Raw genomic sequence first — 24,955 nt, forward strand, 5'->3', positions numbered from 1 at the left:
ACCATGAGGTGAGGAGAGGCTGAATGGAAGCCCAGGGCTGCTCCTTAACCCTCCATTGCCCCCTTGGAGTGTGGTGGTGGCATTCCAAGTCCCCTCCCCCATCCCTGCCAGGAAAAGTGGGGGAGGGGGAGACCTACCTGAGCAGAAGCTCCTGCAGCCATTTGGACATTTGGGGCTCTTCCTCTAGACCAGGTTGGTTCTTGGAGTGAGAAGAAACTGGGCACTTGAGGCTCCAGCACAAGATGGACGACTCCGTTTACTTCCGGCCACAAAGACTCTAAACTAGAACTAAGCTCCGCCCCCTCCCACGGACGTTTTGAACTAGCTGAAACTCCTCCTCTCTGCCTTCTCGTGCTAGGGGGCGGAACCTCCCACTCATCTTCCGCCCCAGGGACTATTCTGACCAATCAGCACTAACAGTGGCAGAGCCTTCGGCGCGAAGCTCCGCCTTCTCCTTGTGACATCACCAGCCTTCTCGGCTCCTCCCCCAATTCCTTTCTAATCCTGAGGGAGGAGATTCCAGCCAAGGGATCCTGCCCAGGGAGAACCAAGACTGGGAGGTTGTTAGAGTTAGAGAATGATTGGGGGGGGGGGGGATGTGTCCCTGTCCCTGAGAGCTCAGCCCCTGTCTCTGCAAACTGTCTGATCCTAGAATAGTTCTGATTTTATACTGAACTTATTAAATTTTAAAAAGATTCTATTCTGTACAATTGTCACTTTATAACAAGGATCAACAAGGGAATGGGGCCATGAGGATTAAGTGATTTGCCCAGGGTCACAGGAAGCAGCACTGGCTGTAGAGGCAGCAGCTCAACCGGTGAGCCCCAGCCCTCTCTCACCAATACCCCCTCCACTGAGAAAACTGAACAAGCCACATTATTACCGAATAGTGTCTTTTCTCCCTCCCTTTGCTGGCTTCAGTAGTTCATCCCCTTGGTTCAGCATCTTCTCTTTCCTCTCCCTGCAGGTCCAACATCTCTCTCCCTTTTCTTCAGCTCCAGTCACCTCCCCCCCCCCCCCCCCAACAACATGAGTCTAGCACCCAGCAGGTCCAGTCCCTCTGCGCTTTCCTGCCCCAGCCACATAGGTCCAGCACCTCTTTCCATTTCTTCTAGCTCCAGCCCCTATCTCCCTTCCACTTGGTGGCTAGTATGGGGGGGGGAGTCCAGCAACCCCCCCCCCCAAGTCACAAGGAGTTGCCTGGGGGATGAACCCAGTTCCCCAGGCCACTCCAGTAACCACTAAGCTACTACTTCGATCCAAAAGGAAAGGAGATGGAACTTGTGGTTACAATCAATCAAAGCACTTTACACATTCTATACAGGTTCTTATCTTGAGGCAATAGCTCGGTTGTAAGGAAAAATCAACCAAGATACCTCCCAGGTCTACAGAGAGGGAAAAGGAATGGGGTCTTGTATACTCAGTGGAGTAGTAAGGATGAGCATTGCCCGGGGGTGGTGTCCTCCCCCCTCCGTGCATGTGCCTCCCTTCCCTTTTCCACCTCTGGCGTGAGCAGCATGTTGTCTACGTCGGTGTCAGCTCCCTTTCATATCACTTCCTAGGCGTGGGCCTCAAAAATGACATCAGAGAGCCAAAAAGGCAAGGGGCACGTGTGGCAAGGAGAGGAGCGGGTGAGCAGAGAGAGGAGGGGTGCTGTCCAGGGCAGACTGCACCCCCTGCACCACACCACTGTGTATATTGCCTTTTTGTGGCTTTGGCATTCAAAGCGGTGGGCGCTGGAGGATTCAGTGACTTGCCCAGGAGCAGCACTGGGATTTGATCGCACAACCTCTGGGTGCAGAGGCAGCAGCTCTACCAGTGAGTAACAGAGGTTAGAAAATAAGGGACTAATTTGAATTAAGTTGCACATGAGCTCAGACTGGCGCTTGAAAATGATCTCATCTAGGGAAGGCGTGGATAAACATGTCCTGTTCTAGTAGGTGGAGCCAAGTGTCACTCCTTATGTGTGTGACTAGCAAGTTAGTTACTTCTTCCATTAAAGGCTTGGTTGAAGAGCCAAGCTTTCACCTGCTTCCTGAAGGTCCAAATTCACTAGACCTCCAAACCGTGCACCATCCGTTTCCGTTTGCATGCCGACTGACGAATTCACTAAAGGCCTGCATGCAAATGGGGACGATCGTTAACATGCCTCCTACTCACGGCCAAGATCCCCTCTAATGCGCACACCCTGACAGGAGAAGCAGCCTCCTGTCACTGCTAACAGGGCTTCTGCCGGCTTAAAATTTTTTTTTTTAAATCGGGCAGATATTTTGCATGTTTTACATACACAAAATATCTGCCCGGTTTAAAAAGAAATTAAATCCCCCCTCCCAACAAGTGCCCCACAAAAAGGTTTCCTCGCAGCCTGCTCTCTGCTGCCCCGAAGCTGTGCCCTGAATCTGCCTGCCCCAACTCTCCCGCTCTCGCCCCAAATCTCTCCTGCCCTTCCCGCACTGGGAGCCCGTGGTTTTAACTTAAGATCATGAGAGCACCAAGTAAGGCCAAAAGGGTGTACAGTGAACATTCAGGGGTAGAACTTTGGTCTTGTCCCAGTTAATGGTATTGCCTGAGAGCTGCCCAAAAGTAATGATAAGGTTGAGAATAGCTGGGAGTGTATCTACCGGTCTGGAAATATATAAAAGCACATCGTCAGCAAAAACTGAAACTCGGACATTCATGTGTCCTACCGGTATACCATGAATATCTGGAGAACAGTCTAAATGCTTCAATAAGGGTTCCAGGGCCAGACTGAACAATAGCGGCAACAGGGGACAACCCTGTCTCGTTCCCCTAGTAAAGGAGAAATAAGGTGATAAATAGCCATCAACATTCAATTTGGCCCTAGGACACGCATAAAGTAGACGCACCATATCTATGAAGGCATCGCCCAGCTGAATCCACTGCATGGTATAGAATAAATACTTGCACTCCACATAGTCAAAAGCTTTTTCATCATCTAAGGACATCACACATGTAGGAGTGGAAGTATTTCGAGCTGCCTGTAACACATGACAGAAAATCCTAGAATTATCAGATGTCAAACGTCCCTTCACAAATCCACATTGGGTGGGATAGATGAGCAGAGGCATTGTGTCAGTTAATCTTTCTGCGAGAAGTTTAGCAAAAATCTTGCAATCATAATTCAATAAGGAGATGGGTCGATAATTTTTGGGAAGCAGGGAATCCCGCCCAAGCTTAGGAAAGACAACTATATCAGCCTCAACAAAAGTACCACCACTGGTTTTTCGATGAAGAAAATCATCATACAGTCTGTGCAACTTGGGGACCATAAGAAATTTAAAAGTTCTATAAAATTCCAAGGAATAGCATCGCCCCCTGGTGCCTTCCCAGATTTCAGACCGGCTATCGCATCCCCAATTTCCTCACCAGTGATAGACTGATTAAGAGTAGCAATCAACTGTGGAGGCGGAGTAATATCTTTAAAGAAAGCATCTAATTGGTCTTGGGGTGGATTGACCCCCGAAGAGTACAATTTTGCATAGAACAATCGAAATTGGTTTGCAATTGCATGCGGATGAGTTATCAGGTTTTTATGTTTGAGGTAATTGGCCGGAAGAACACAAACAACAACCAGCGACCTTTGTCTGTCATGTAGGGTTTGTGTTGGGCACATCCCAGCTTTTGTATCCCAGTGTTGGAAGATTTACAGTACTAGACTACCAATGATAGAGGTTAGGTATCCATATTTTTCTGACCATTGAAATATTTGGATTGTGATTCATTCTTGTGTGCTTACTGTCTCCTTTGCTTTCCCGTTTTGTGTCTTTCTCCTGGTGTTCTTTATGAATTCTTTCTTCCCATGCACTTTGTATAACGTGCTATCACTCAGCTTCTACATACCATTGGAAACAGAAATTCCTTTACAATACACTTGGTAGTTCAAACTCCTGAGGAAGTGGGTAGTTATTTTGTATGGACAGTGCAGACTACAGTAGCTACATCGTAAATTGTCTATCACCATTCATTCTCTTGATCACCCTGCTTTGATGTCTGCTCTCTCACTGCTGCTCTTGACTATTCCAGAGCTGATTTTGGATTTAAAAGTGCCCGGTATGACAGACGTGGCTGTGGTAGCCTGTCTTGGCAACGTGCCTATTCCTCTGATGGAAAGTATATGTGCCCTGCCCGTGCTGCTATGACTTCCTGCTTTTCCTGGGCTGATGTAGTTCATGACTCCTGGAAACCAGCCAAGTTTACTGGATTTCCCGGTATGTTCCTTCTCAAGTTACCAGCCCCTTCCCCTTGTAAGGTGGCCACCTGCAACCCTGTCATTCTCACTATCCAGACTCCTCGTATGTTCCTCACTCCCTATCGCTATGGCCTTTACATTGCTGGGTCTGGCGGTGACCCAGCTGCTCGCATTGAGGTACGTGTCACCACTACTGGAGCTCGTACCTCCTCCCATAAGGTTTTCCATACTGTTTTTGAAGAACTAGAGCACAAGTTTCAACCCAGCCATGTTGCCCGTAACTTGTTTCTCCACTTTGCTGAAACTATTGCCTCCTCTCTTAATGTTTCTAATTGCTTTGCGTGTGGGGGCACCAATATGGGTGAACAATGGCCTTGGGAAGCTAAGAAATTGCCCCTGTTTCCCTCTTCTTCTGCAGTAACCCTCAATTTCTCTGCTACTTCACCTGCTGATTGGGTATTGCGTCATGGTATTGTTTTCAATGACTGTATCTGGCGTCCCTGCCTTAACGACTCATTCCCTTTCATGGGCATTTCTTTGTGTCAATCTTCCTCCTCTTGGAACTCCACCCTGTCCTCTTGGACTCCCTGGCCTGCTAATGCCTCTTCCTTTACGGAGGCGTTCTCTCTACTTTTATCCTCTGTCCAATATGCTACCTTGTCTACCTCTCCTAGGTCCTCTCCTTGGCCTGCCCCTGATGGTCTGTATTGGATTTGTGGTCATATGGCCCGTCGAGTCCTCCCTGTCTCTTGGACTGGCGCCTGTGGCCTGGGTACCATCCGACCCAGTTTCTTTCTTATTCCCCTTACTGTGGGTGAGCAGTTGGGTGTCCCTGTTTTTGCTCCCCGTGCTCGCCGCTCTCTTCCTATTGGTGATTGGAGTGATCCTGAATGGCCTCCTGAGCGTATTATCCATTATTATGGCCCTGCCACCTGGGCGGAGGATGGGTCACGGGGCTACCGCACTCCTATTTACATGCTTAACAGAATTATTCACCTTCAGGCTGTTGTTGAAATCATAACCAATTAAACTTCTTTGGCTTTAAACCTCCTCGCTCAGCAAAGCACTAAGATGCGCACTGCTATCTATCAGACCCCCTTGCCCTCGATTACCTCCTTGCTGCGGAGGGTGGGGTATGTGGTAAGTTTAATCTTTCTAACTGTTGCCTTGAGATTGATGACACTGGTAAGGTAATTGAACAGATCACTGATCGCTCTCTTCTCAGTGTGTAGTGGGACCCAGGTGTCAGACAAGGGTTCCGGTTAGAAACATAGAAGATGACGGCAGAAAAGGGCTAAAGCCCATCAAGTCTGCCCACTCTGCTTACCCACCCCCTGTCTATGCCCTAATGACCCAATTTCCTTATCTTGACCCTCGTAGGGATCCCACATGGGTATCCCATTTATTCTTAAAGTCTGGCACGCTGTCTGCCTCGATCACCTGCACTGGAAGCTTGTTCCAATAATCAACCACTCTCTCTGTGAAGAAATACTTTCTGGTGTCGCCATGAAATTTTCCGCCCCTGAGTTTGAGCGGGTGCCCTCTTGTGGCTGAGGGTCCCTTGAGAAAGAAAATATCATCTTCCACTTCGACACGTCCCGTGAGGTGCTTGTCTGCCTGCAGGGAACATGGCTCAGTGTCCTCAGGGGTGGTGTCCTGTTAAAATGTCTCTTCTTTGTTTTCGCAGTCCTACATACGGTGCTGTTCAGGACCTGTTACAATGAGCCTTTTTCTAACCCAGAGAAGAAGGACACTGTTATGCTTTCAGTAACCTTGAAATGACCTTGCACTTAACATTTAACTTGTTTCTTTTTTCCCTTTGACTTGACATTGCCCTACTTCAGAATACCTCTATATTTATCATTGTATTCTGCATCTTACTTTACCTAGTAAGTTTTGCTTATTTTTCCAGATTGAAGCTCACCCTAGCAGTTGCGTCCCTGTCTGCCTTATGAATGAAATCGGCAGGGCACCGAGTCAGCGTGATCACATTCTTACGTTTTCCCTTTCAGAAGTTCCAGTAACCATTTAGATGCTTTTTCTGATTATGTGATTATTATGCCATGTGTTCTATCGCACTTTACTTTGCCACTGTGTGCACACAATTGTGATTCGTGCTATGCTGGATGTTTGTTTTTGTCTAACTGTGCATTTCTCTGCAGATTTAAGTTCAGCTCTGAATCTTTGACTGATGGAAGAAAAGTTCCACGCCTGTACCTTAGTGTTTTCTATGTTTGTGCCCTGTAATCTTTGTGTTGTCTATCTGTTTGGTTTGTGGGGTACCCCGGGGACACCGACTATACCATTGGCCATTTTTGGAGATTTTTCATTGGCCATTTTTGGAGATTTTTCTTTGGCCATTTTTGGAGATTTTTCTCTCCCTTTTTGCATTTTTGTGTTTTCCTATCTAAATTGCCTTTTTACAATACATTTTTATTTTTTTCTCTCTTTCATGGCCTGAGCGCTGCTCCGTTAGGGGTTCTCTTATTTAGAGAACGGTTCTGTAGACTTATTGGTATTTTTCTGTGCACTCTATTGAGTTTACACCTTGTAACATGTCCTCTTCTGCATATTGTGTACTTGAATCTTGTATCTTTCTTACTGTACTTATGACCAGTAAATGCATTATTTTTGTCCCTTGTTGATGCCCTCAGTACGGGCAACCTGTTCTCTCTCTTTCTTTTCTTTGACTCTTCACTGGATTTCGGCTGCTGGATGATGATACCTGGACTTCTTTCAAGATGGTGTATGTGCAGGCCCCTTTCATTACGACTGTGCACCGTACCGGTTTAAAGTGACTGCGTGCCTTGAAATGCTGCATCCTGAACTTTTACTTTCTTGGACACTTTCTCTCCCATGTTTTGTTTATGGACTTGATCTTTTCTTCAGTTTTGGCTCAGGACTTATTTTTGTAGAGGACTGCTTGTTGTATATTCTTTTTAAGTGACATTATACTTTTTCTGCTGTGATGCCTAGGCTAGGTTATGGACCTGTCAAGTTTGTCCATTTTTGTTTTTATTATTTACTACCATGTCATTCGTTTCTTTTAATGCTTTATTTATATTTTGTTAGCTTGCCTCTTATACTACCACCTGAACAGAAACACATATGTCCTGTATGTATTTCTTGCTTTCATATCTTCCTATGGTCTGGTTCTCATATTTTTGATGACTCTCAATGCTGTTCTTTACTTAGCAATGACTACTGTCTTAACTGCTGTGGAATCCTGCTTTTGCCCACTGTTGTTTTTATTGTTCCCCTATTAGCCTGTTGTTCCTCCATCCTCTGGTTCTGGCATGTACTGTTGTTCAGTTTAGCTAGATAGTTGGGAGGGCTGCCCCTCCTCCACGCCTCTGTTTCTTCCTCTCTATGCTACCTTTTTTGTGTGGCGGGCTTCTGACGTCCTTCAGCCCGCCATGAGGGAACTGACATGTATATACTGGACATCTGGAGGATTCAACTGGACTCTACAGACCTAGATTTTCACTTGTGTATGCTGGACACTATGCTGGAAACTACAGACATATTTTCCCATAGCCAGGCCCAGCCTGTACCTTGCTTCAGACTGTTTGCAATGCTAACAATGATGTTCTTGTTTCCCTGCTGGGAGAATATCCCTTCAAGGTTATGCTGATCTGTTATCACTGCTATATGACTTCATAGACTTCATATGCCAGACACCCTAAAAAGCCATAACTCTTTTATAATGAGCAAGGAGATCTGCTCATGTGGGTGTAATGAGATGAAAGAACTTGGTACCAAACCATGGATTTCCTGTCTCCCAACCAAGCTATGGGAACCAGACAGCTGGATTGTGGAAAGGCCATCTCGTTGCCAACTTTTCATCTTACAAGGACACCAGCTCGAACACCTCTAATTAGCAGCTGCATGTCTACGTGCTGAAAGAAGGAAGTTCAGCAACAGTTCTCTGTTTCTGTAAGGCCCCCCTTTTACTGGGGGGGTGTGTGGAGGTGAGAGAGAGGCGTGGACGATAGGGAAGAGTTAGCTGTACATTATTTTTATGTACCAATAGGGAATTACATAACCAGAATTCGGGGATGGACTTTCTTGGGACAAAGGAAGAATTGCTCTGTATAAAAACCACGTGCATTCTAGAAAAAGCCAGAGAGATTCACTTACTTATGCTACGGGGAACTGCTAGCCCCCTGCTAAGCATATGGGTGCAAATTATTCTCTCCATTGCATATTCTGAACTGACAATACATTTTTTTAGATATATCTTTGCTGCTGTAATACTGTAAGTTTTTTATACTAACAATAAACAAATATTGTCTGTTTTGGAAGATACAATGCCGTCTTGTAGTTATTCCAAAGAAGTAAACAAAGCAGCCTTTTATCTCAAGATAATCATAGTTTTTATACATAATTGTTTTCCAGTTTGAATTGCTGGATTGTTATAGGTGAATATTCAGCCAGGGACAGTGAGCATTGTCTAAAATCTATTTCTATGAGGCTCATCCCCTCTTCACATCTAAGAAAGTACAGTCTAGGCATACACTAAAAGTCAAAAATTCCAAAGCTATATAAGAGAGCAGGAAATGCTAATATTATCTATCAAGAGTGTCTGCTTGATAGCTGCTCTTTCCACCACTCCTGAATATTCGTATACACCTTTTTTTCTATACCTCCTGTATGAATCTTCTTGCATGTCTTTCATGTGATTTTCATTTAGGTTTTTACCACAATCTGACCAGGATATGGTTTAACTCCAGTATGAAGCCTCTTGTGCAAATTTAAAGATGACTGCTGACTAAAGCTTTTACCACATTCTGAACAGGTATAGGGTCTCTCTCCAGTATGAAGCCTCTTGTGCAAATATAAAGATGACTGCTGACTAAAGCTTTTACCACATTCTGAACAGGTATAGGGTCTTTCTCCAGTATGAATCCTCTCATGCATTTTTAAAGCTGACTGTGTAATAAAACTTTTACCACATTCTGAACAGATATAGGGTCTCTCTCCAGTATGAATCCTCTCGTGTTGTTTTAAAGATGACTGCGTAATAAAGCTTTTACCACATTCTGAACAGATATGGGGTCTCTCTCCAGTATGAATCCTCTCGTGCATCTTTAAAGCTGATTGCGAACCAAAGCTTTTACCACATTCTGAACAGGTATATGGTCTCTCTCCAGTATGTATCTTCTTGTGCTCTTTTAACTGTGATTGCCGATTAAAGCTTTTCACACATTCTGAACAGGTATAGGGTTTCTCTCCTGTATGAAGCCTCTTGTGCAAATTTAAAGTTGACTGATGACTAAAGCTTTTACCACATTCTGAACAAGTATAGGGTCTCTCTCCAGTATGAATCTTCTTGTGCTCTTTTAAATGTGATTGCTGATTAAAGCTTTTCCCACATTCTGAACAGATATAGGGTTTCTCTCCAGTATGAATCACCTGGTGCATTTTTAAAGCTGTCTGTGAACTTAAGCTTTTACCACATTCTGAACAGGTATAGGGTCTCTCTCCAGTATGACTCCTTTCATGAATATTTAAAAGTGATTGCTGATAAAAGGTTTTACCACATTTTTCACAGGTATAGGGTCTCTCTCCAGTATGAATCCTCTTGTGCATTCTGAAAGCTGACTGCATAATAAAGCTTTTACCACATTCTGAACAGGTATGGGGTCTCTCTCCAGTATGAATCCTCTTGTGCTCTTTTAATCGTGATTGCTGATTAAAGCTTTTCCCACATTCTGAACAGGTATAGGGTTTTTCTCCAGTATGTATTCTCTTATGCATTTTGAAAGCTGACTGCACAATAAAGCTTTTCCTACATTCTGAACAGGAATAGGGTTTCTCTCCAGTATGAATCATCTTGTGATTTTTTAAAGCTGACTGTGAAGTATAGCTTTTGTCACATTCTGAACAGGTAAATGGTTTCTCTCCTGTATGAATCCTCTTGTGCTCTTTTAATCGTGATTGCCACTGAAATGTTTTACCACATTCTGAACAGGTATAGGGTTTTTCTCCAGTATGAATTGTCTTGTGCATTTTTAAAGCTGATTGCGAACTAAAGCTTTTACCACATTCTGAACAGGGATACGGTTTCTCTCCAGTATGTATCCTCTCGTGTATTTTTAAATGTAACTGCTGATTGAAGCTTTTATCACATTCTGTACAGGTATACAATCTCTTTCTGGTATGAATTCGCTCATGTTTTCTTAAATTTGATTGCTGAGTAAAGCTTTTCCCACATTCTGAACAGGTATAGGGTTTCTGTCCAGTATGAATTCTCTCATGGCTTCTTAAATTTGATTGGTGATTAAAACTTTTGCCACATTCTGGACATATGAATGGCCTCTCACTCTCATGGATCCTCTGAAGACAGTTTAAACCTGTTTGATGACAAAAAAAAAGAGGTTTTGTATCATAATATAAAAATGTAGAATGTTTCTCTCTCATTTGAACTATTTTGTGCATTCTTAGATATTATATAACATCTTTGATAAAGCTTTTCTTAAGTGATTAATTTTACTCCTGCTTGTATTAACCGTTTAATTGGCATCTAGATGGAGCAAAGTTTTTTTTACATAACTTGATGTTGAACGAGAGCAACAATGCCAAAGAAAGGGTTAATTGTTACGGATCAATATTCAGCTGGGGAAATTAACATTTTCTATACAGCTGATAACTTAGAACTACATTAGTCCCAGACAGTCAACACTGGGCCATATCTGGGCCCCGGCATTAAAAATCTGGTTCCCAAATAGCTAACTGGACACAGGACTGGTCTTACTTGCCCAGTTAGCTATGCGGTTAACAGCACTGAATGTCGCCACTGTACATCCGCATCATTTCAGGGTCTGACCTGACTCCACCACTGCCTGGATCGTGCTGGGATGGTCAGCGCTGCTACTGCTGCTTGTATGATGGACCATTTCCTAGTGATCCTTTTACCTATCATTACAATATAGTCTCTTGTTTTTCCATTATTTCCTCATCCTTCTCTGTACCTAAAGCCTTCGTGATGACACCAGGCTCTGAGCCACCTATTGAAGATCTCACTATTTCCTACTCTTCCCTCTCCTTTTCCATATGTAGGCAGTACTTCCGAAAAAGCTACAGTCTTTACAAAAAGGTTTCAACCCCTCTCCTGGCTCCCGAAAAGCTTTCTGAACCACAAGTGGGGTATTGCTGGTAGGTCATTGAACCCAAATGGATAACAACATCAGCTTTAGAGTTCAAGTTCACTTTATTTTTGATGAATCGCCTATTTAAAACATTCTAAGCGATGTACATTTAAAAACAGATTATAGGAGAACATACAATCATATTAGTAAAAGATTAAAAACAACAAAACAAATATTTGTTAGATAATTAAATAATACATTAAAAACAAACATGAAAAGGGGGGAAAAGTTACAAGTTTTTCTAATGGTGAAGGAAAAAAACATATATTAGGAAAAAACATAAATTGGGGAAGAGAGAGAAAAAAAAAAAAAAAAGGAGAAGAAAATTATTATTCGTTAAAAGCATCATTCCTAGATTCTTCCCTAATTAGAGATAATATTTGTTTGGGATTCCTGGAAGCCGAGGATCCTGGGAGACACTTCACTATTTTAGGCTCCTTGACTTGTGTTCCAAGGTTAATGCCGCTGATGATGGAATCTCCTAACAGCAGCAATTTTCTGGAATGAGCTTTCTAGTGCTTTTCTTCTGGAGTTACCTTCACTGGTTCCGGTTCCATCTCAATTTTTGATTATTGGGCTGTCTATATATTATTCTCCCAATTACACTGGCTGCCTATCGCTTAGAGAAGACATTTCAAGATCCTGATTCTGATCCTCAGAGCACTTAGAGAGGGGATCCCGGACTATCTGGCAAAGGAAAGTATACTCTCCATGCTGAGAAGAACACTTCATTCCCTCAATGACCATCAGTTGGCCATTCCATCGCTGTTATTTGTAGAGTCCCATTGAGCCTGGGAATGTTTTGCCCCTAAGGCATCATTCTGAACTCTCATTAGGTCAGTTCAAAGTTAACCTTAAGACTCAATTGTTTTGGAAAGCTTTTTCTTAAAATTTTTAAGGTCAGAGGAAGCATGACAGCAATCGCTATGTACCATAGACCATCTTTTTCCCCTGGTGTGTCTGAACCTTTCCTATTATGTAATGTATGGAGTTATCTTCTAACTTTCTGTATGTTTTTTATTTTATTTTGGAAATCGCCTAGACTTGGTTGGTCCAAAATTGTTATTCCTTATACTTGATGACTCAAAGAAACATTTTCAGCAGCCCTACCTGGTTAAGTGTCGGGGAATAGCAGCGGTTGGTCCACTCAGCGTGGTCTAAGCCTTGGGCAGCCTCTCTTCCTGCTTAAAACATGCTGAAGTCTTTGGGGTCTGGAACACGGGCGAGAGAGTGAAGGCTTTTTGTTAGGGGGATAGGGTTTATCTTTTCTTTCCCTTTGTTCTTGAGTGCTTGGTTGGTGGGGCTTGGATGTTTGTGTGCAGGGTGATTGGGGGATGGGGGAAGTATTTTTTACATTATGGTTATTATTGGGGAGAGGGTATGGGGAGAGGGATCCTTCTTCAGTTTGTTCTAAGTTGGTCGAGAGGAAACTAAAATTTATGTTTTTGTATCCTGCCATATTAGAGATTTTTTTGAAGGCCAGTGGATTATTTTTGATTCTTTTAAGAAGGCACAGGATTTTCTTAATTCACTGTTGGGAAGACATGTTCTCTCCTTGCACGTTTGCCCGCTTCTTCCTTACCTTCCTGTTGTTTTCTGGTGTTCTGGAGTCCTTGGCTGTCTTTGCTCGGCCCTTCTCAAGGCCCCTCGCAAAGGCACTCTCGCTAAGGCGAGTGCCTTTGCCGCTCGCCTTACGGCTGCGCGCCGTTGGCTCCCCCACCCCCTTTTAAGGGGGAGTCCGGGCTGAGATGTTGCTGACGCGGTGGGGGTGGGCGGAGCTTCCTCTCGCCTGCCCCTGGCTCGCTGCTCTCCTCTCCTCTCTTCTCCCCTGGCTCTGCTCGCCTGTACTGCCTCCCTTGCTCTCCTCTCCTTTCTTCTCCCCGGCTCCTCTGTTGTTCTGATTGAGCTTTTAGACTCACGGCTCCCCTCCTTTAAGGGGGAGTCCGGGCTGAGATGTTGCTGACGCGGTAGGGGTGGGCGGAGCATCCTCTCGCCTGCCCCTGGCTCGCTGCTCTCCTCTCCTCTCTTTTCCCCTGGCTCTGCTCGCCTGTACTGCCTCCCTTGCTCTCCTCTCCTTTCTTCTCCCCGGCTCCTCTGTTGTTCTGATTGAGCTTTTAGACTCACGGCTCCCCTCCTTTAAGGGGGAGTCCGGGCTGAGATGTTGCTGACGCGGTAGGGGTGGGCGGAGCATCCTCTCGCCTGCCCCTGGCTCGCTGCTCTCCTCTCCTCTCTTTTCCCCTGGCTCTGCTCGCCTGTACTGCCTCCCTTGCTCTCCTCTCCTTTCTTCTCCCCGGCTCCTCTGTGGTTCTGATTGAGCTTTTAGACTCACGGCTCCCCTCCTTTAAGGGGGAGTCCGGGCTGAGATGTTGCTGACGCGGTGGGGGTGGGCGGAGCTTCCTCTCGCCTGCCCCTGGCTCGCTGCTCTCCTCTCCTCTCTTCTCCCCTGGCTCTGCTCGCCTGTACTGCCTCCCTTGCTCTCCTCTCCTTTCTTCTCCCCGGCTCCTCTGTTGTTCTGATTGAGCTTTTAGACTCACGGCTCCCCTCCTTTAAGGGGGAGTCCGGGCTGAGATGTTGCTGACGCGGTAGGGGTGGGCGGAGCATCCTCTCGCCTGCCCCTGGCTCGCTGCTCTCCTCTCCTCTCTTTTCCCCTGGCTCTGCTCGCCTGTACTGCCTCCCTTGCTCTTCTCTCCTCTCCTTTCTTCTCCCCGGCTCCTCTATTGCTCTGGAGGGGGCATATCTGAAGAATCTGCTAAAAAATACATTAAAAAATATATCAAATCAAACTATTTTGCAATTTTACTGCTTGGTTATGGTATGTTGGGCTTTACTTTTTCCATAGCAGTTGCTAAAAAACATTGTGGCTTTTGTGGGGACATTTCCAAATAGTTCACACTCTTGCTCTTGAAACAAAAATGAAGAGGAGCTAAAAGACAAAATGTTTGGGCTGCCCCTCCCTAGGAATTAATGCTTCGATACAGTCAGTACATGTGAAAGGTTTCACTTCAGCATGCGTTCTCTGCTGTATTTCAGCTTCATCTTTCGTTTTGAACCTTTCTACAACACAAAAAGGGTCTCTTGGGCAATAAGAAATGATGTATCTTACCAAGGCTTGTTCCTGCAGTGTCACGTAGAATGGATTTCTTCCCCTTCCTCTCTCCCTGGTGGAGTTGAAAAGCCATTTGGTCACTGTTTTTACTTCGTAAGGGTCTCTCTTCTCTCGGGTGTCTCTGGAGCTCAGGGATGTTTGTGAGTTCCCTGTCACTTTTCTCACCCTCAGTGACTGCATCCAGGGAGTCTCTTGCAGGGTCTCTCTGCTTCTTCTCCGTTTCCGCCTTTTGGTCACTGTTTTTACTTCGTAAGGGTCTCTCTTCTCTCGGGTGTCTCTGGAGCTCAGGGATGTTTGTGAGTTCCCTGTCACTTTTCTCACCCTCAGTGACTGCATCCAGGGAGTCTCTTGCAGGGCCTCTCTGCTTCTTCTCCGATTCCTGTTGATAATTCCTTGTGTTTTGACTCTCATTCCTCTGGGAAATATTCTCACTGACATTTTCTGATTGTCTTGGGATGGGTTCAATTTCTAGAAGCCAGTTTTCTTGATTCTCCTCCCTCTTCGTTTCCTGCATTGCCTCAGTATCTGCTGGATAGAAACAAAAGATGATAATCGTGCATTAGTAACTATGGAGAGCTATTCCTAAACAGACAGACAGCAACCTCTCATATTTGGAACCAATCAATTTCATTATTGGGCCCCTCGGACTTAATGTATGCCAATTATAAATAAAACAATCTTCCTTTTCCATTAATATTTGAGACACATCCCCCCTAGGGGAGGGTATGTGTACTAACACTGTGTAACGTAAATCCTCACTTACATGACACATGTCCAACCAATGAGAGACCAGAGGGGCAGAGAGGTGGCCACACTGAATATTGCTTAGATATTCTAATTTTTATGGGTCGCTTTGTATGGCCAATATACAGTTTACTACAAGGACATCTAATACAGTACACCACTGCCAAAGATGAACAATCCGTATTAGTAAGTAATTTAAATTTTTTTCTGGTATACGGGATCTCCAATTCCTGAATATGTAAAATATATTGGCAATATACACATTGGCCACATGCCCTGTGGCCTCTTCCCCCTTGTCCTTCCCCTCTGGGCTCATCCGGGATGTCTCTATGACGCAATATCTCTCCAACATTACGTCCCCCGATGAAAAGCAAACCTCGATCCCGACAGGTTCAATAATTAAATTGATTGGTTCCAAATATGAGAGGTTGCTGTCTGTTTGTACTGTGGCTATAAGTGTAACTGATTAGTCAGGGAGTTACCAGTGACATCGGCCTTTCTGTTTAAATTTGGTTGGAGAGAGCCGGCATTGCTTTGTCAGTTATTTGTCTGCCAGGCCGGAACAGATTAGTTTGTTCTTTCCATGGGGGCCGATTCAAGGTATTTAAAGAGTGATAAAAATGGATAGGAATAATGTATTGAAATAGATTTTATGTAGTGAGACTAAGGTTGAGTGTTTGATGGGGTAGATACATTGTATTATATTTTGTTATTTGATTTAATAGATAATTCCTTTCTGAGGAAGCACGCTTGTCGTGAAACTCGAGTCGAAGGGAAGACTTGTGTTTCTCGGCTTCCAGGAGCTTTTTAATAAGATGCACGAGCACTTTACAACTGCGAGTTTTCCACCATAAGAGATAAGTCACTGCGTTATTAATTACAGAGTGTGATTAAAGAGTTATATGGTGGTAAAGACATAAGAACATAAGAACATAAGCGTTGCCTCTGCCGGGTCAGACCAGGGGTCCATCGTGCCCGGCAGTCCGCTCCCGCGGCGGCCCCCCAGGTCCATGACCTGAAAGTGTTCCCTACCTAACTTAAAATACCCATACCCTGTTCACTCAATGTCTTGTAAGGTAAATCTCTATCTGTACCCTGTTATCCCTTTCGCTTCCAGGAAGTCATCCAGTCCCTTTTTGAACCCCAGAATTGTACTCTGTCCTATCACCTCTCCGGGAAGCGCGTTCCAGGTGTCCACCACCCTCTGAGTGAAGAAGAACCTCCTTGCATTTGTTGTGAATCTGTCTCCTCTCAGTTTTTCTGAATGACCTCTTGTTTTAGTTGTCCCTGCTAGTCTAAAAAATCTGTCCCTCTCCACCTTCTCTATGCCTTTCATGATTTTATAGGTTTCTATCATGTCCCCTCTCAGTCTCCGCTTCTCCAGGGTAAAGAGCCCCAGCCTGTCCAACCGTTGGGCATATGAAAGGTTCTCCATACCCTTTATCATCCTCGTTGCCCTCCTCTGGACCCTCTCGAGTATTGCCATGTCCTTCTTGAGGTATGGTGACCAGTATTGGACGCAGTATTCCAGATGTGGGCGCACCATTGCTCGATACAGTGGCAGGATAACTTCTTTTGTTCTGGTAGTGATACCTTTTTTGATAATGCCCAGCATTCTGTTCGCTTTTTTTGAGGCCGCTGCACATTGCGCCGCCTGCTTCATTGTGTTATCCACCAATACCCCCAGATCTTTTTCTTGGCTTCCTTCCCCGAGTACCCTCCCTCCCATCGTATAGCTGTACATGTAGTTCCCCTTCCCTATGTGCAAGACCTTACATTTCTCCACATTGAAGCTCATCTGCCATTTTTTTGCCCACTCACTCAGTTTGTTCAGGTCGCTCTGCAGTTCTTTGCATTCTTCAACAGTTCCGGCCCTGCTGGAGAGTTTTGTGTCATCCGCGAATTTGATAACTTCGCACTTTGTCCCCGTTTCTAGATCATTAATAAATATATTGAACAGCAATGGTCCCAGCACTGACCCTTGCGGAACACCACTTGTGACCCCTATCCAGTCAGAGTAGTGCCCCTTTACTCCTACCCTCTGTTTCCTGTCCGCCAGCCAATTTTTGATCCATCTGTACACGTTTCCTTCCACCCCGTGACTCCACAGCGTCTTCAGTAAGCGTTCATGGGGCACCTTGTCAAAGGCTTTTTGGAAATCCAGATATGGTCAAATATATTTTATTGAGCAAGCAAAAACACAACACAGTAACACAAAGTACAGTAACAGCTCAAAATTTTGTTTTTTTTTGAAACAGTCCCCAAAAGAACCACCCCCCCCCCGAACCCCCCTCCCCACCATACCCACCCCTGGGTCCTCCTTCGAAACACAAATTAACAAAGAATGAAATTACAAACTATACAAAAAGCATAAAAGGGAAGTACAGACAAAGCATCAATTAAGTATCCGGCTACGAGCCAGAGGGGTCAAAGTATTCCAGAAAGGTTCCCAAGTGGTCTGGAAAAGACGACCATGTCGAGAAGCCAAGTCAGACACATCTCGTCGCTCCCACATCAAAAGAGCGATCATGCGGCTCCTCCAAAGGGAATAGTCCGGTGCCTCAGCTTCAAGCCATTGCAGCAGGATGCATTTCAAGGCAATCAGGATAGACCACTTGAGGAAAGCGGCAACTCCCTTGAAACGTGGAAAGTAGTGAGGAACAGTCCCAAATAAAAGCAAAGGAGAACTACGAACAGTAACATGCCAAATAGACTCCACAAAAGCAAATACAGCAGTCCAAAACAGTTGTATCTGAGGACAAGACCAGAACATGTGGCCTAAGCTGGCTTCCGGAGCCTGACATCGAAGACAGGCTGCATGGGGACGGAAGTGAGCCAAATAAGCCCTTTTAGGAGAAATATATAAACGAAAAATCAATTTAAAATGTTGCTCCCAAAAGGTAGTGTATTTACGAAAAGCAGGCAGTCGCCGGACAGCCTGAAGAAGAACATCAGAAGGCAAATCAACAGCAAGATCACCGGACCAAGCATCTCGCAGCTTAGAATGGTCAAACAAAGGGCATTCATCCTTCAAGTGGCGGTGATGAAACTTGAGAGGGACCGATTGTTGAGAACCAAGGGTAAAGGCCGTGGACAAAGTCTCATGACAAGCGGCCTTCAAGGAGCTAGAAGGTAAGGAAGAGATATAATGATGGATTTGCATGTAAGCAAAATAGTCAGTAGCAGGGAGATCAAATGCAGCTCGCAACTGAGCAAAAGATTTAATGGCGCCTTCATCATTAACCAAGTGAAATAGATAATGAATGCCCCTTGTTTCCCACCGAGCAAAGCTCGGCCCATCAATCCCAGGTAAGAAAGAACCATTGAAACGAATAGGAAGGAAGGGAGAGACAGAAGGAGAAAGAGAGTGAAATTTACAGACCCAACGCCAAACCTTCCGTAAGGGTCGATGTAAAACTTTCATAGAAAGAGATTCAGGTTCTGAAGAAGGGACAGAATGAAGATATGCACTGAAATGAGTAGAAGAAAAGCAGGAAAGCTCCAAAACTGAGTTAGTGAATGCCGAAGTACCCCTTAAAAGATCATTAATATGCCTCATTCCACAACCAACTGTCAAATAGCGGAGATTCAGTAATCCCAAGCCACCCCTATACCAGGGAGTAGCCGCCCGCTTATAGAGCAAGCGAGGCCTCTTCCCTGCCCAAAGAAATTTTTGGACCAGGCGTTCCAAGCGGCGCTCGTCCCGAAACGTCAAATAAAGGGGAAGAACCTGGAAAACATAAAGCCAACAGGGGACCAGTAGCATGTTGTACAGGTGTACTCGACCCAAAAGCGAGAAAGGAAGAGACTCCCAAAGGCGCAACCTATTCTGTAACGTCTGAAACAACGGGGCTACATTCAACCGGTACAAACTAGACAAGTCGAGTGGAATAGTAACCCCCAAGTACCGCAAAGAAGAATCTGCCCACCGAAGAGGGAATGCACCCCGCCACGAAGTACGTAAATCTAGTGGAAAAGGTAAGGCCAAGGATTTATCTAAATTAAGAGACAGCCCTGAATAAAACCCAAATTCAGAGATGAGATCCAGAGCCGCCGGGAGCGAATCTTCAGGTCGGGTAAGAATGAGAAACATATCGTCTGCGTACGCCAGGGTCTTAAGTTCGAAGTCACCGACCGAGAGACCTCGTACCTCCGCAAACCCCCGAATAGTGCATAACAACGGTTCCAAGGAAAGAAGAAACAAAAGAGGGGAAAGAGGGCAGCCCTGTCTGGTGCCACGAAGAATAGGGAAGGAGTCAGTACGAGTCCCATTAACAAGCAATGATGCCAAGGGATTAGAATATAGGGAACGCACAGCGTCTAGAAAGAATCCCCCGAGCCCCACATACTCCAAGGTACGAAATAAGAAGGACCAGTGAATACTATCAAACGCCTTAGAAGCATCCAAGCTAACAAATAAGGTCGGAATCCGGAAAGATTGACACTGGGCAAGAGCAAGAAGTACCTTGCGGACATTATGCACAGACTGTCGGCCCCGAACAAAGCCTACTTGATCCTCATGGATAAGCTGAGGTAAATGAGGAGCAAGACGATCAGCCAACATACGAGCAAAAAGTTTGAGATCTACATTGATCAAAGAAATGGGACGATATGATTCCGGCACATCAGCAGTCTTACCAGGCTTTAAGAGTAAAGTAATAAGGGCCTCATTTGCAAAACGTGGAAAAGAACCACGGGCCGTAGCTGCATCAAAATATGCCAATAAAGGTCCATAAAGTGTCGGAGAAAGGAGCCGATAGAAATCACCCGAGAACCCATCCGGGCCCGGAGCCCGATCAGAGCGGAGCGATTTAATAGCAGACTCCAATTCAACCGCCCTAAACGGACTATTAAGAGAGGCAATCGCATCCGCTGACAAACGAGGCAACCCAGAAGAGTGAAGATAGTCCGATATCATATCCAAAGAAGCGTCTTCCGGAGCTTCATATAACCGACTAAAGAAATCAAATAAAACCCCAGAGATCTCAGAAGTCCGAGACACCACACCTCCGCCCTGGGTACGCAGAGATAAAATCGGCTTCCTGCCAGTCGTAGCATTAACCAAACGAGCCATAAGACGGCCGGGTTTGTTACCGTAACGAAGGAACCGATGATGATAAAAGGCTTTACATTTTTGGGAACGAGAATGGAGAAGGGAGTTCAAGGCCACCTGAGTAGACAAATAGCAGTCTCGAGTCTCCGGAGAAGGGCGGAGAGAGAAGGACCGCTTTGCCAGACGTAAAGCCCGTTCCAGAGTAACGATCCCCTGATTAATACGCTTATGACGAGCACATAGAAATGAAATGATATGTCCTCGAATCACCGTCTTCCCAGCCTCCCAAAACAAGATAGGATCATCCATGTGGATAGCATTATTTGTCGAATAATCATCCCATTGAGTCTGCAAAAAAGCACGAAATTCCTCATCCTTAGCAAGATAAAAGGGAAACCGCCAGGACGGTGCGCGGAGGTACGTAGGATCCAAAACAACATCAACCCAAATCGGGGCATGATCCGAGATAGACAGAGGGCCAAGCTCCGCCGAGTGAACTGAAGGAAACAGAGAGGAAGACAAGAAAATATAATCAAGACGGGACCAAGTACCATGGGCACGAGAGAGATGGGTATAGTCACGAACCTCGGGGTGTAGAAGACGCCACGGGTCTACAATCGACAGTGAGTCACAGAAATCAGAAAGGAGATGACTCTTAGAACCCAAAGAAGAGGCAGAAGAACTAGACTTATCCTGATCGGGATGCATTACCAAGTTAAAATCTCCCAAAAGAAGCAGCGGGTCATCAGGAAAGCGAGAACGAAGCTGAAGCAATCGCTGTAAAAAGGCCGATTCACCAGAATTAGGGCCATAGACCACTAAGAAAAGATAAGAACGACCCCCCAAAGTAAGGCGAAGAAGCAAGAAGCGACCGTCAGACGACTTATCAAGAACCTGGACACCTATTGGCGAAGACTTACGGACCAGCACTGCTATGCCTCCATGACGACCCGAAGAAGAAGCAAAAAACACCTCCCCCACCCAAGAGCGACGTAACTTAAGATGTTCTGCATCAGTCAATCTAGTTTCCTGTAGACAAGCAATGTCAGACCGGTAGCGTTGTAGAGCAACAAGTATTTTGGATCTCTTGACAGGCGACGTGATCCCCCCAACATTCCAAGAGGCAATTCTAAAAGGGGTACTCATAGCTGAAAAGCAGGAAGGAAGCAATGCCAGAGAAGGAAAATCAGGTGAAAACTACCCCAAGGGCCCAGCCTCCCCCAGAGCAGTAGAAATCGCCAAAAGTACAGAAAACAGAGAACAATAATGAAACATTGCAAGCTTAAGACAAATTTATATAGAAGGAGGACCCCCCACCCCCCAAAACCCACCCAACCCATTCCCAAGCCGCCCATCCCAACCCCCCTCATCCCCCCCAACCCCATCCCACCCCCCAGAAACAAACCCACCAAAAACCCAATCAGAAGGAAAACCCCGTCCCACATCGTGGAACAGAGATGGAGGCACAGATGTAGTCAGGGCCCCAAATCCCTCAGCCCCACACTCACCACAAACACACAAAATACCCCAGCCATACAGCACACCTCCCGGGAGATGTCAAAGAGGAGTGAAGCCAATAAGCAAACTAACCCCAAACACAGAAAGCAACATTGCCCAATATTCAGTGAACCTGAAATAGTCACCAAAGGACCCCAGAAGGGAACATGAAAATAAAGCATATATATTATTATCAGCCCCACCAGAACCTAATAAAGCATATACAATATTATCAGCCCCACCAGAACCGAGGATTGAAACCAACAAGCACCCACACACAACCACACCAGGACTCCCCCCAACACCCACTCCCATCCACACATACCCAGTCCATACCCCAAAGTAGAACTCAACCCCACAAGCATTCTCCAGCCCACCCACATGAGACAAACCCCAGTACCATACAGAACAAGAGCACCACCCAAAAGCACAACATCCATTCAACCCCAAGTACACCTACAACCAACTAAGGCCACCAATACTGTAAACAGCAATATCCAGAACAAAAACTGGAAAATGGAAACTGCAAAACCCTATATGCAACGAGAGTAACAGAATGTAAAGAACACATAAAATGCATTAGGAGTAGGCCACATTGCAGCCCAAACAGTGAGTGAGATATAATGGGCAATAGAGTCCAGAAGGCTAAAGATCCAAAGAAGAATCAAGCCATAGTAAAGCTCAAAAGGCTAGCAATGGGAAGCAAACTAAAGCCGCTCTTGTAAAGGAGAACAGCTCCCCACACCAACTCTGCCCCAAGATTCAGGTAGCCGAAGAGGGTCCCGCTTCTCCCGGTAGGGAATCCAGGTAGATCTGGGCATCCTCCGCCGTCGAATACAGGCGCCAGCCAGATGGAGTCCAAACCTTCAGTAGCGCCGGATAGAGTAGCTGGAACCGCTGTTTCTTATCAAAAAGGGCAGAGCACACCCGGGAGAAGCGCCGTCGACGTTCTTGGAGGGCAGGGGAGTAGTCCTGAAACAGACGTACCGGGATTCCTTCATAGGAGAGAGTATTACGCTTTTGCCGGTACTGCCGCATAAGTTCAGACTTCACCGCCGAATTGTGGACTTTGAAAATGGTGACTCGAGCTCGGTCACGATCATCCAGGCGCCGGCCCAGGCGGTGAGCGCGGTCAAGCTTCAAGGGCCCAACCCCCGCTGGAAGCGGCAACTCTTGCTGGAGCCAAGACTCCACAAGGGAAAGAAGGCGAGAGTCAGGAACTGATTCAGGCAGGCCAATCAGTCGGATATTATCCCTCCTCGAGCGGTTTTCCAGATCTTCGATCTTCTCCGCTTGTCGTTGGAGCTGAGAGCGCAGAGCAGCCAGGTCCGCCGCCGAGGAGGAGCACGTGTCTTCCACTCCCGATACACGGCTCTCCAGGTCTCCCGTTCGCCGAGTCGTTTCCCCCAACAGAGTCTCCAAAGAGGTGAGCTGGCTGGAGAGGAGGTCGAAGCGAGAGTCCAGCGCTCGCACAACCGAAGCCGACAAAGCTGCAATATGGGCCTCAGACAGGGGAAGCGCGGAACCCGAGTCTCCCGCCGCCATCTTGGGCTCGGATCGCGCCGATCTGGTCTCCCTGTCTTTCCCCCCACGGCTCGATTTTGCGCTCATTACCGGGCTGGGCGTCTGCAAGAAGCGGTCCATTAACCTCCCCACAGGCTCAGAGCAGGGCTAGGGCGGGCCGAAACGGAGCGGAACGGAGCAGAGGGATTCGGGGCCCCGGAGCACGAGTGAAGCACGTCTCACCCCGCTCAACACATCACGTGACTCTGGAAATCCAGATATATAATGTCTGCTGGGTCACCTTGGTCCAATTGCTTACTTATCCCCTCAAAGAAATGCAGTAGATTTGTCTGGCATGATCGGCCTTTACAGAAACCATGCTGACTCGATCTCATCAGATTATTTTTTTCTATATGCTCGTTGATACCTTCCCTGATCATTGATTCGACCATCTTCCCCGGAACAGAGGTTAAACTCACCGGTCTGTAGTTTCCCGGGTCGCCTCTCGATCCTTTTTTGAAGATCGGTGTAACATTCGCTATCCTCCAGTCCTCCGGGATTACCCCTGTTCTCAAGGACAGGTTGCAAATATGCTGCAGTAATTCTGCTGTTTCGTCTCTAAGCTCTTTTAGTATTCTTGGGTGGATCCCGTCTGGGCCCGGAGCTTTGTCCGTTCTTAATCTATCTATCTGCCTGAGAACGTCTTCGAGGCTTACCTCCATGCATGATAGTTTCCCCTCCTGATCTCCCCTGAAGATTTTTTCCGGTTCTGGCACACTGGATGTGTCCTCTATTGTAAAGACCGACGAGAAGAACTTGTTTAGCCTACCAGCCACCTCTTTTTCCTCTTTCACCACTCCCTTCCGGTCACCCTCGTCCAGGGGCCCCACCTCCTCCCTCGCTGGCTGTTTCCCTTTCACATATCGGAAAAATGGTTTGAAATTTTTTGCTTCCTTGGCTAGTCTCTCCTCATACTCTTTCTTGGCTTTCCTGACTACTCGGTGACATTCTTTTTGTTGCTTCCTGTGCTCTCTCCAGTTTCCTTCAGTTTTGTCCTTTTTCCACTTCCGAAATGATTTTTTCTTGTCTCCTATCACTTTCTTTACTTCACTGGTTATCCATGCAGGGTCCTTTGTCTGATTTTTCTTGGAACCTTTCCTAAATCTTGGTATATATAGGTTTTGTGCCTTGTTTACTGTGTCCTTGAATAGGGACCAGGCTTGCTCCACAGTCCGCGTTTCCTTGGAGCTGTTTCTGAGCTTTTTTCTCACCATTTGTCTCATGGCATCATAGTTCCCTTTCTTGAAGTTAAATGTTGTTGCCTTGGTTCTCTTTCCCATAGGTAGTCCTACTTGCACTTTGAACTGAATCATGTTGTGGTCACTGGTTCCTAGTGGTCCTATGATCTCCACATCCTTCGCGGGGCCTTTCAGCCCATTGAGGATCAGATCCAGAGTCGCTGATCCTCTCGTTGGTGCCTCGACTAGTTGTTCCATGAAGCAGTCCTGTACTGCTTCCAGGAACTCCGTTTCCCTTGCACATTTTGAGTTTCCGAGACACCAGTCTATCCCCGGATAGTTGAAATCTCCCATAACTATGGTGTTTGGGTTCTTGCATTCCCTTCTCAGCTCGGCTACCATTTCTGTATCTTCAGCTTCAGTTTGCCCAGGTGGACGGTAGAACAGTCCCAT

At 46.0% G+C, this 24,955-nt stretch overlaps 1 protein-coding gene and 1 pseudogene across 2 annotated transcripts in view; both read right to left on the minus strand.

Annotated features, from left to right (window-relative positions):
- LOC117355241 overlaps positions 1-24,955 on the minus strand; it is a 239,152-nt pseudogene that overhangs the window by 155,103 nt on the left and 59,094 nt on the right.
- LOC117355247 (zinc finger protein 595-like) overlaps positions 1-24,955 on the minus strand; it is a 113,737-nt gene that overhangs the window by 30,691 nt on the left and 58,091 nt on the right. The window contains exons 4-6 of one of the 2 annotated variants that reach the window (XM_033933537.1): positions 10,387-10,472; positions 8,995-10,302; positions 376-379 (exon numbers count right to left, since the gene is read on the minus strand). In XM_033933537.1, coding sequence (XP_033789428.1) covers positions 376-379; positions 8,995-10,302; positions 10,387-10,472 — 1,398 coding nt within the window. Of the gene's footprint in view, positions 1-137; positions 303-375; positions 380-8,994; positions 10,303-10,386; positions 10,473-24,955 lie in introns of those variants that run through there. The other variant, XM_033933536.1, reaches the window with a different exon arrangement.

This window comes from Geotrypetes seraphini, chromosome 2 (assembly GCF_902459505.1).
Source record: "Geotrypetes seraphini chromosome 2, aGeoSer1.1, whole genome shotgun sequence".
Lineage (NCBI taxonomy): Eukaryota > Metazoa > Chordata > Amphibia > Gymnophiona > Dermophiidae > Geotrypetes > Geotrypetes seraphini.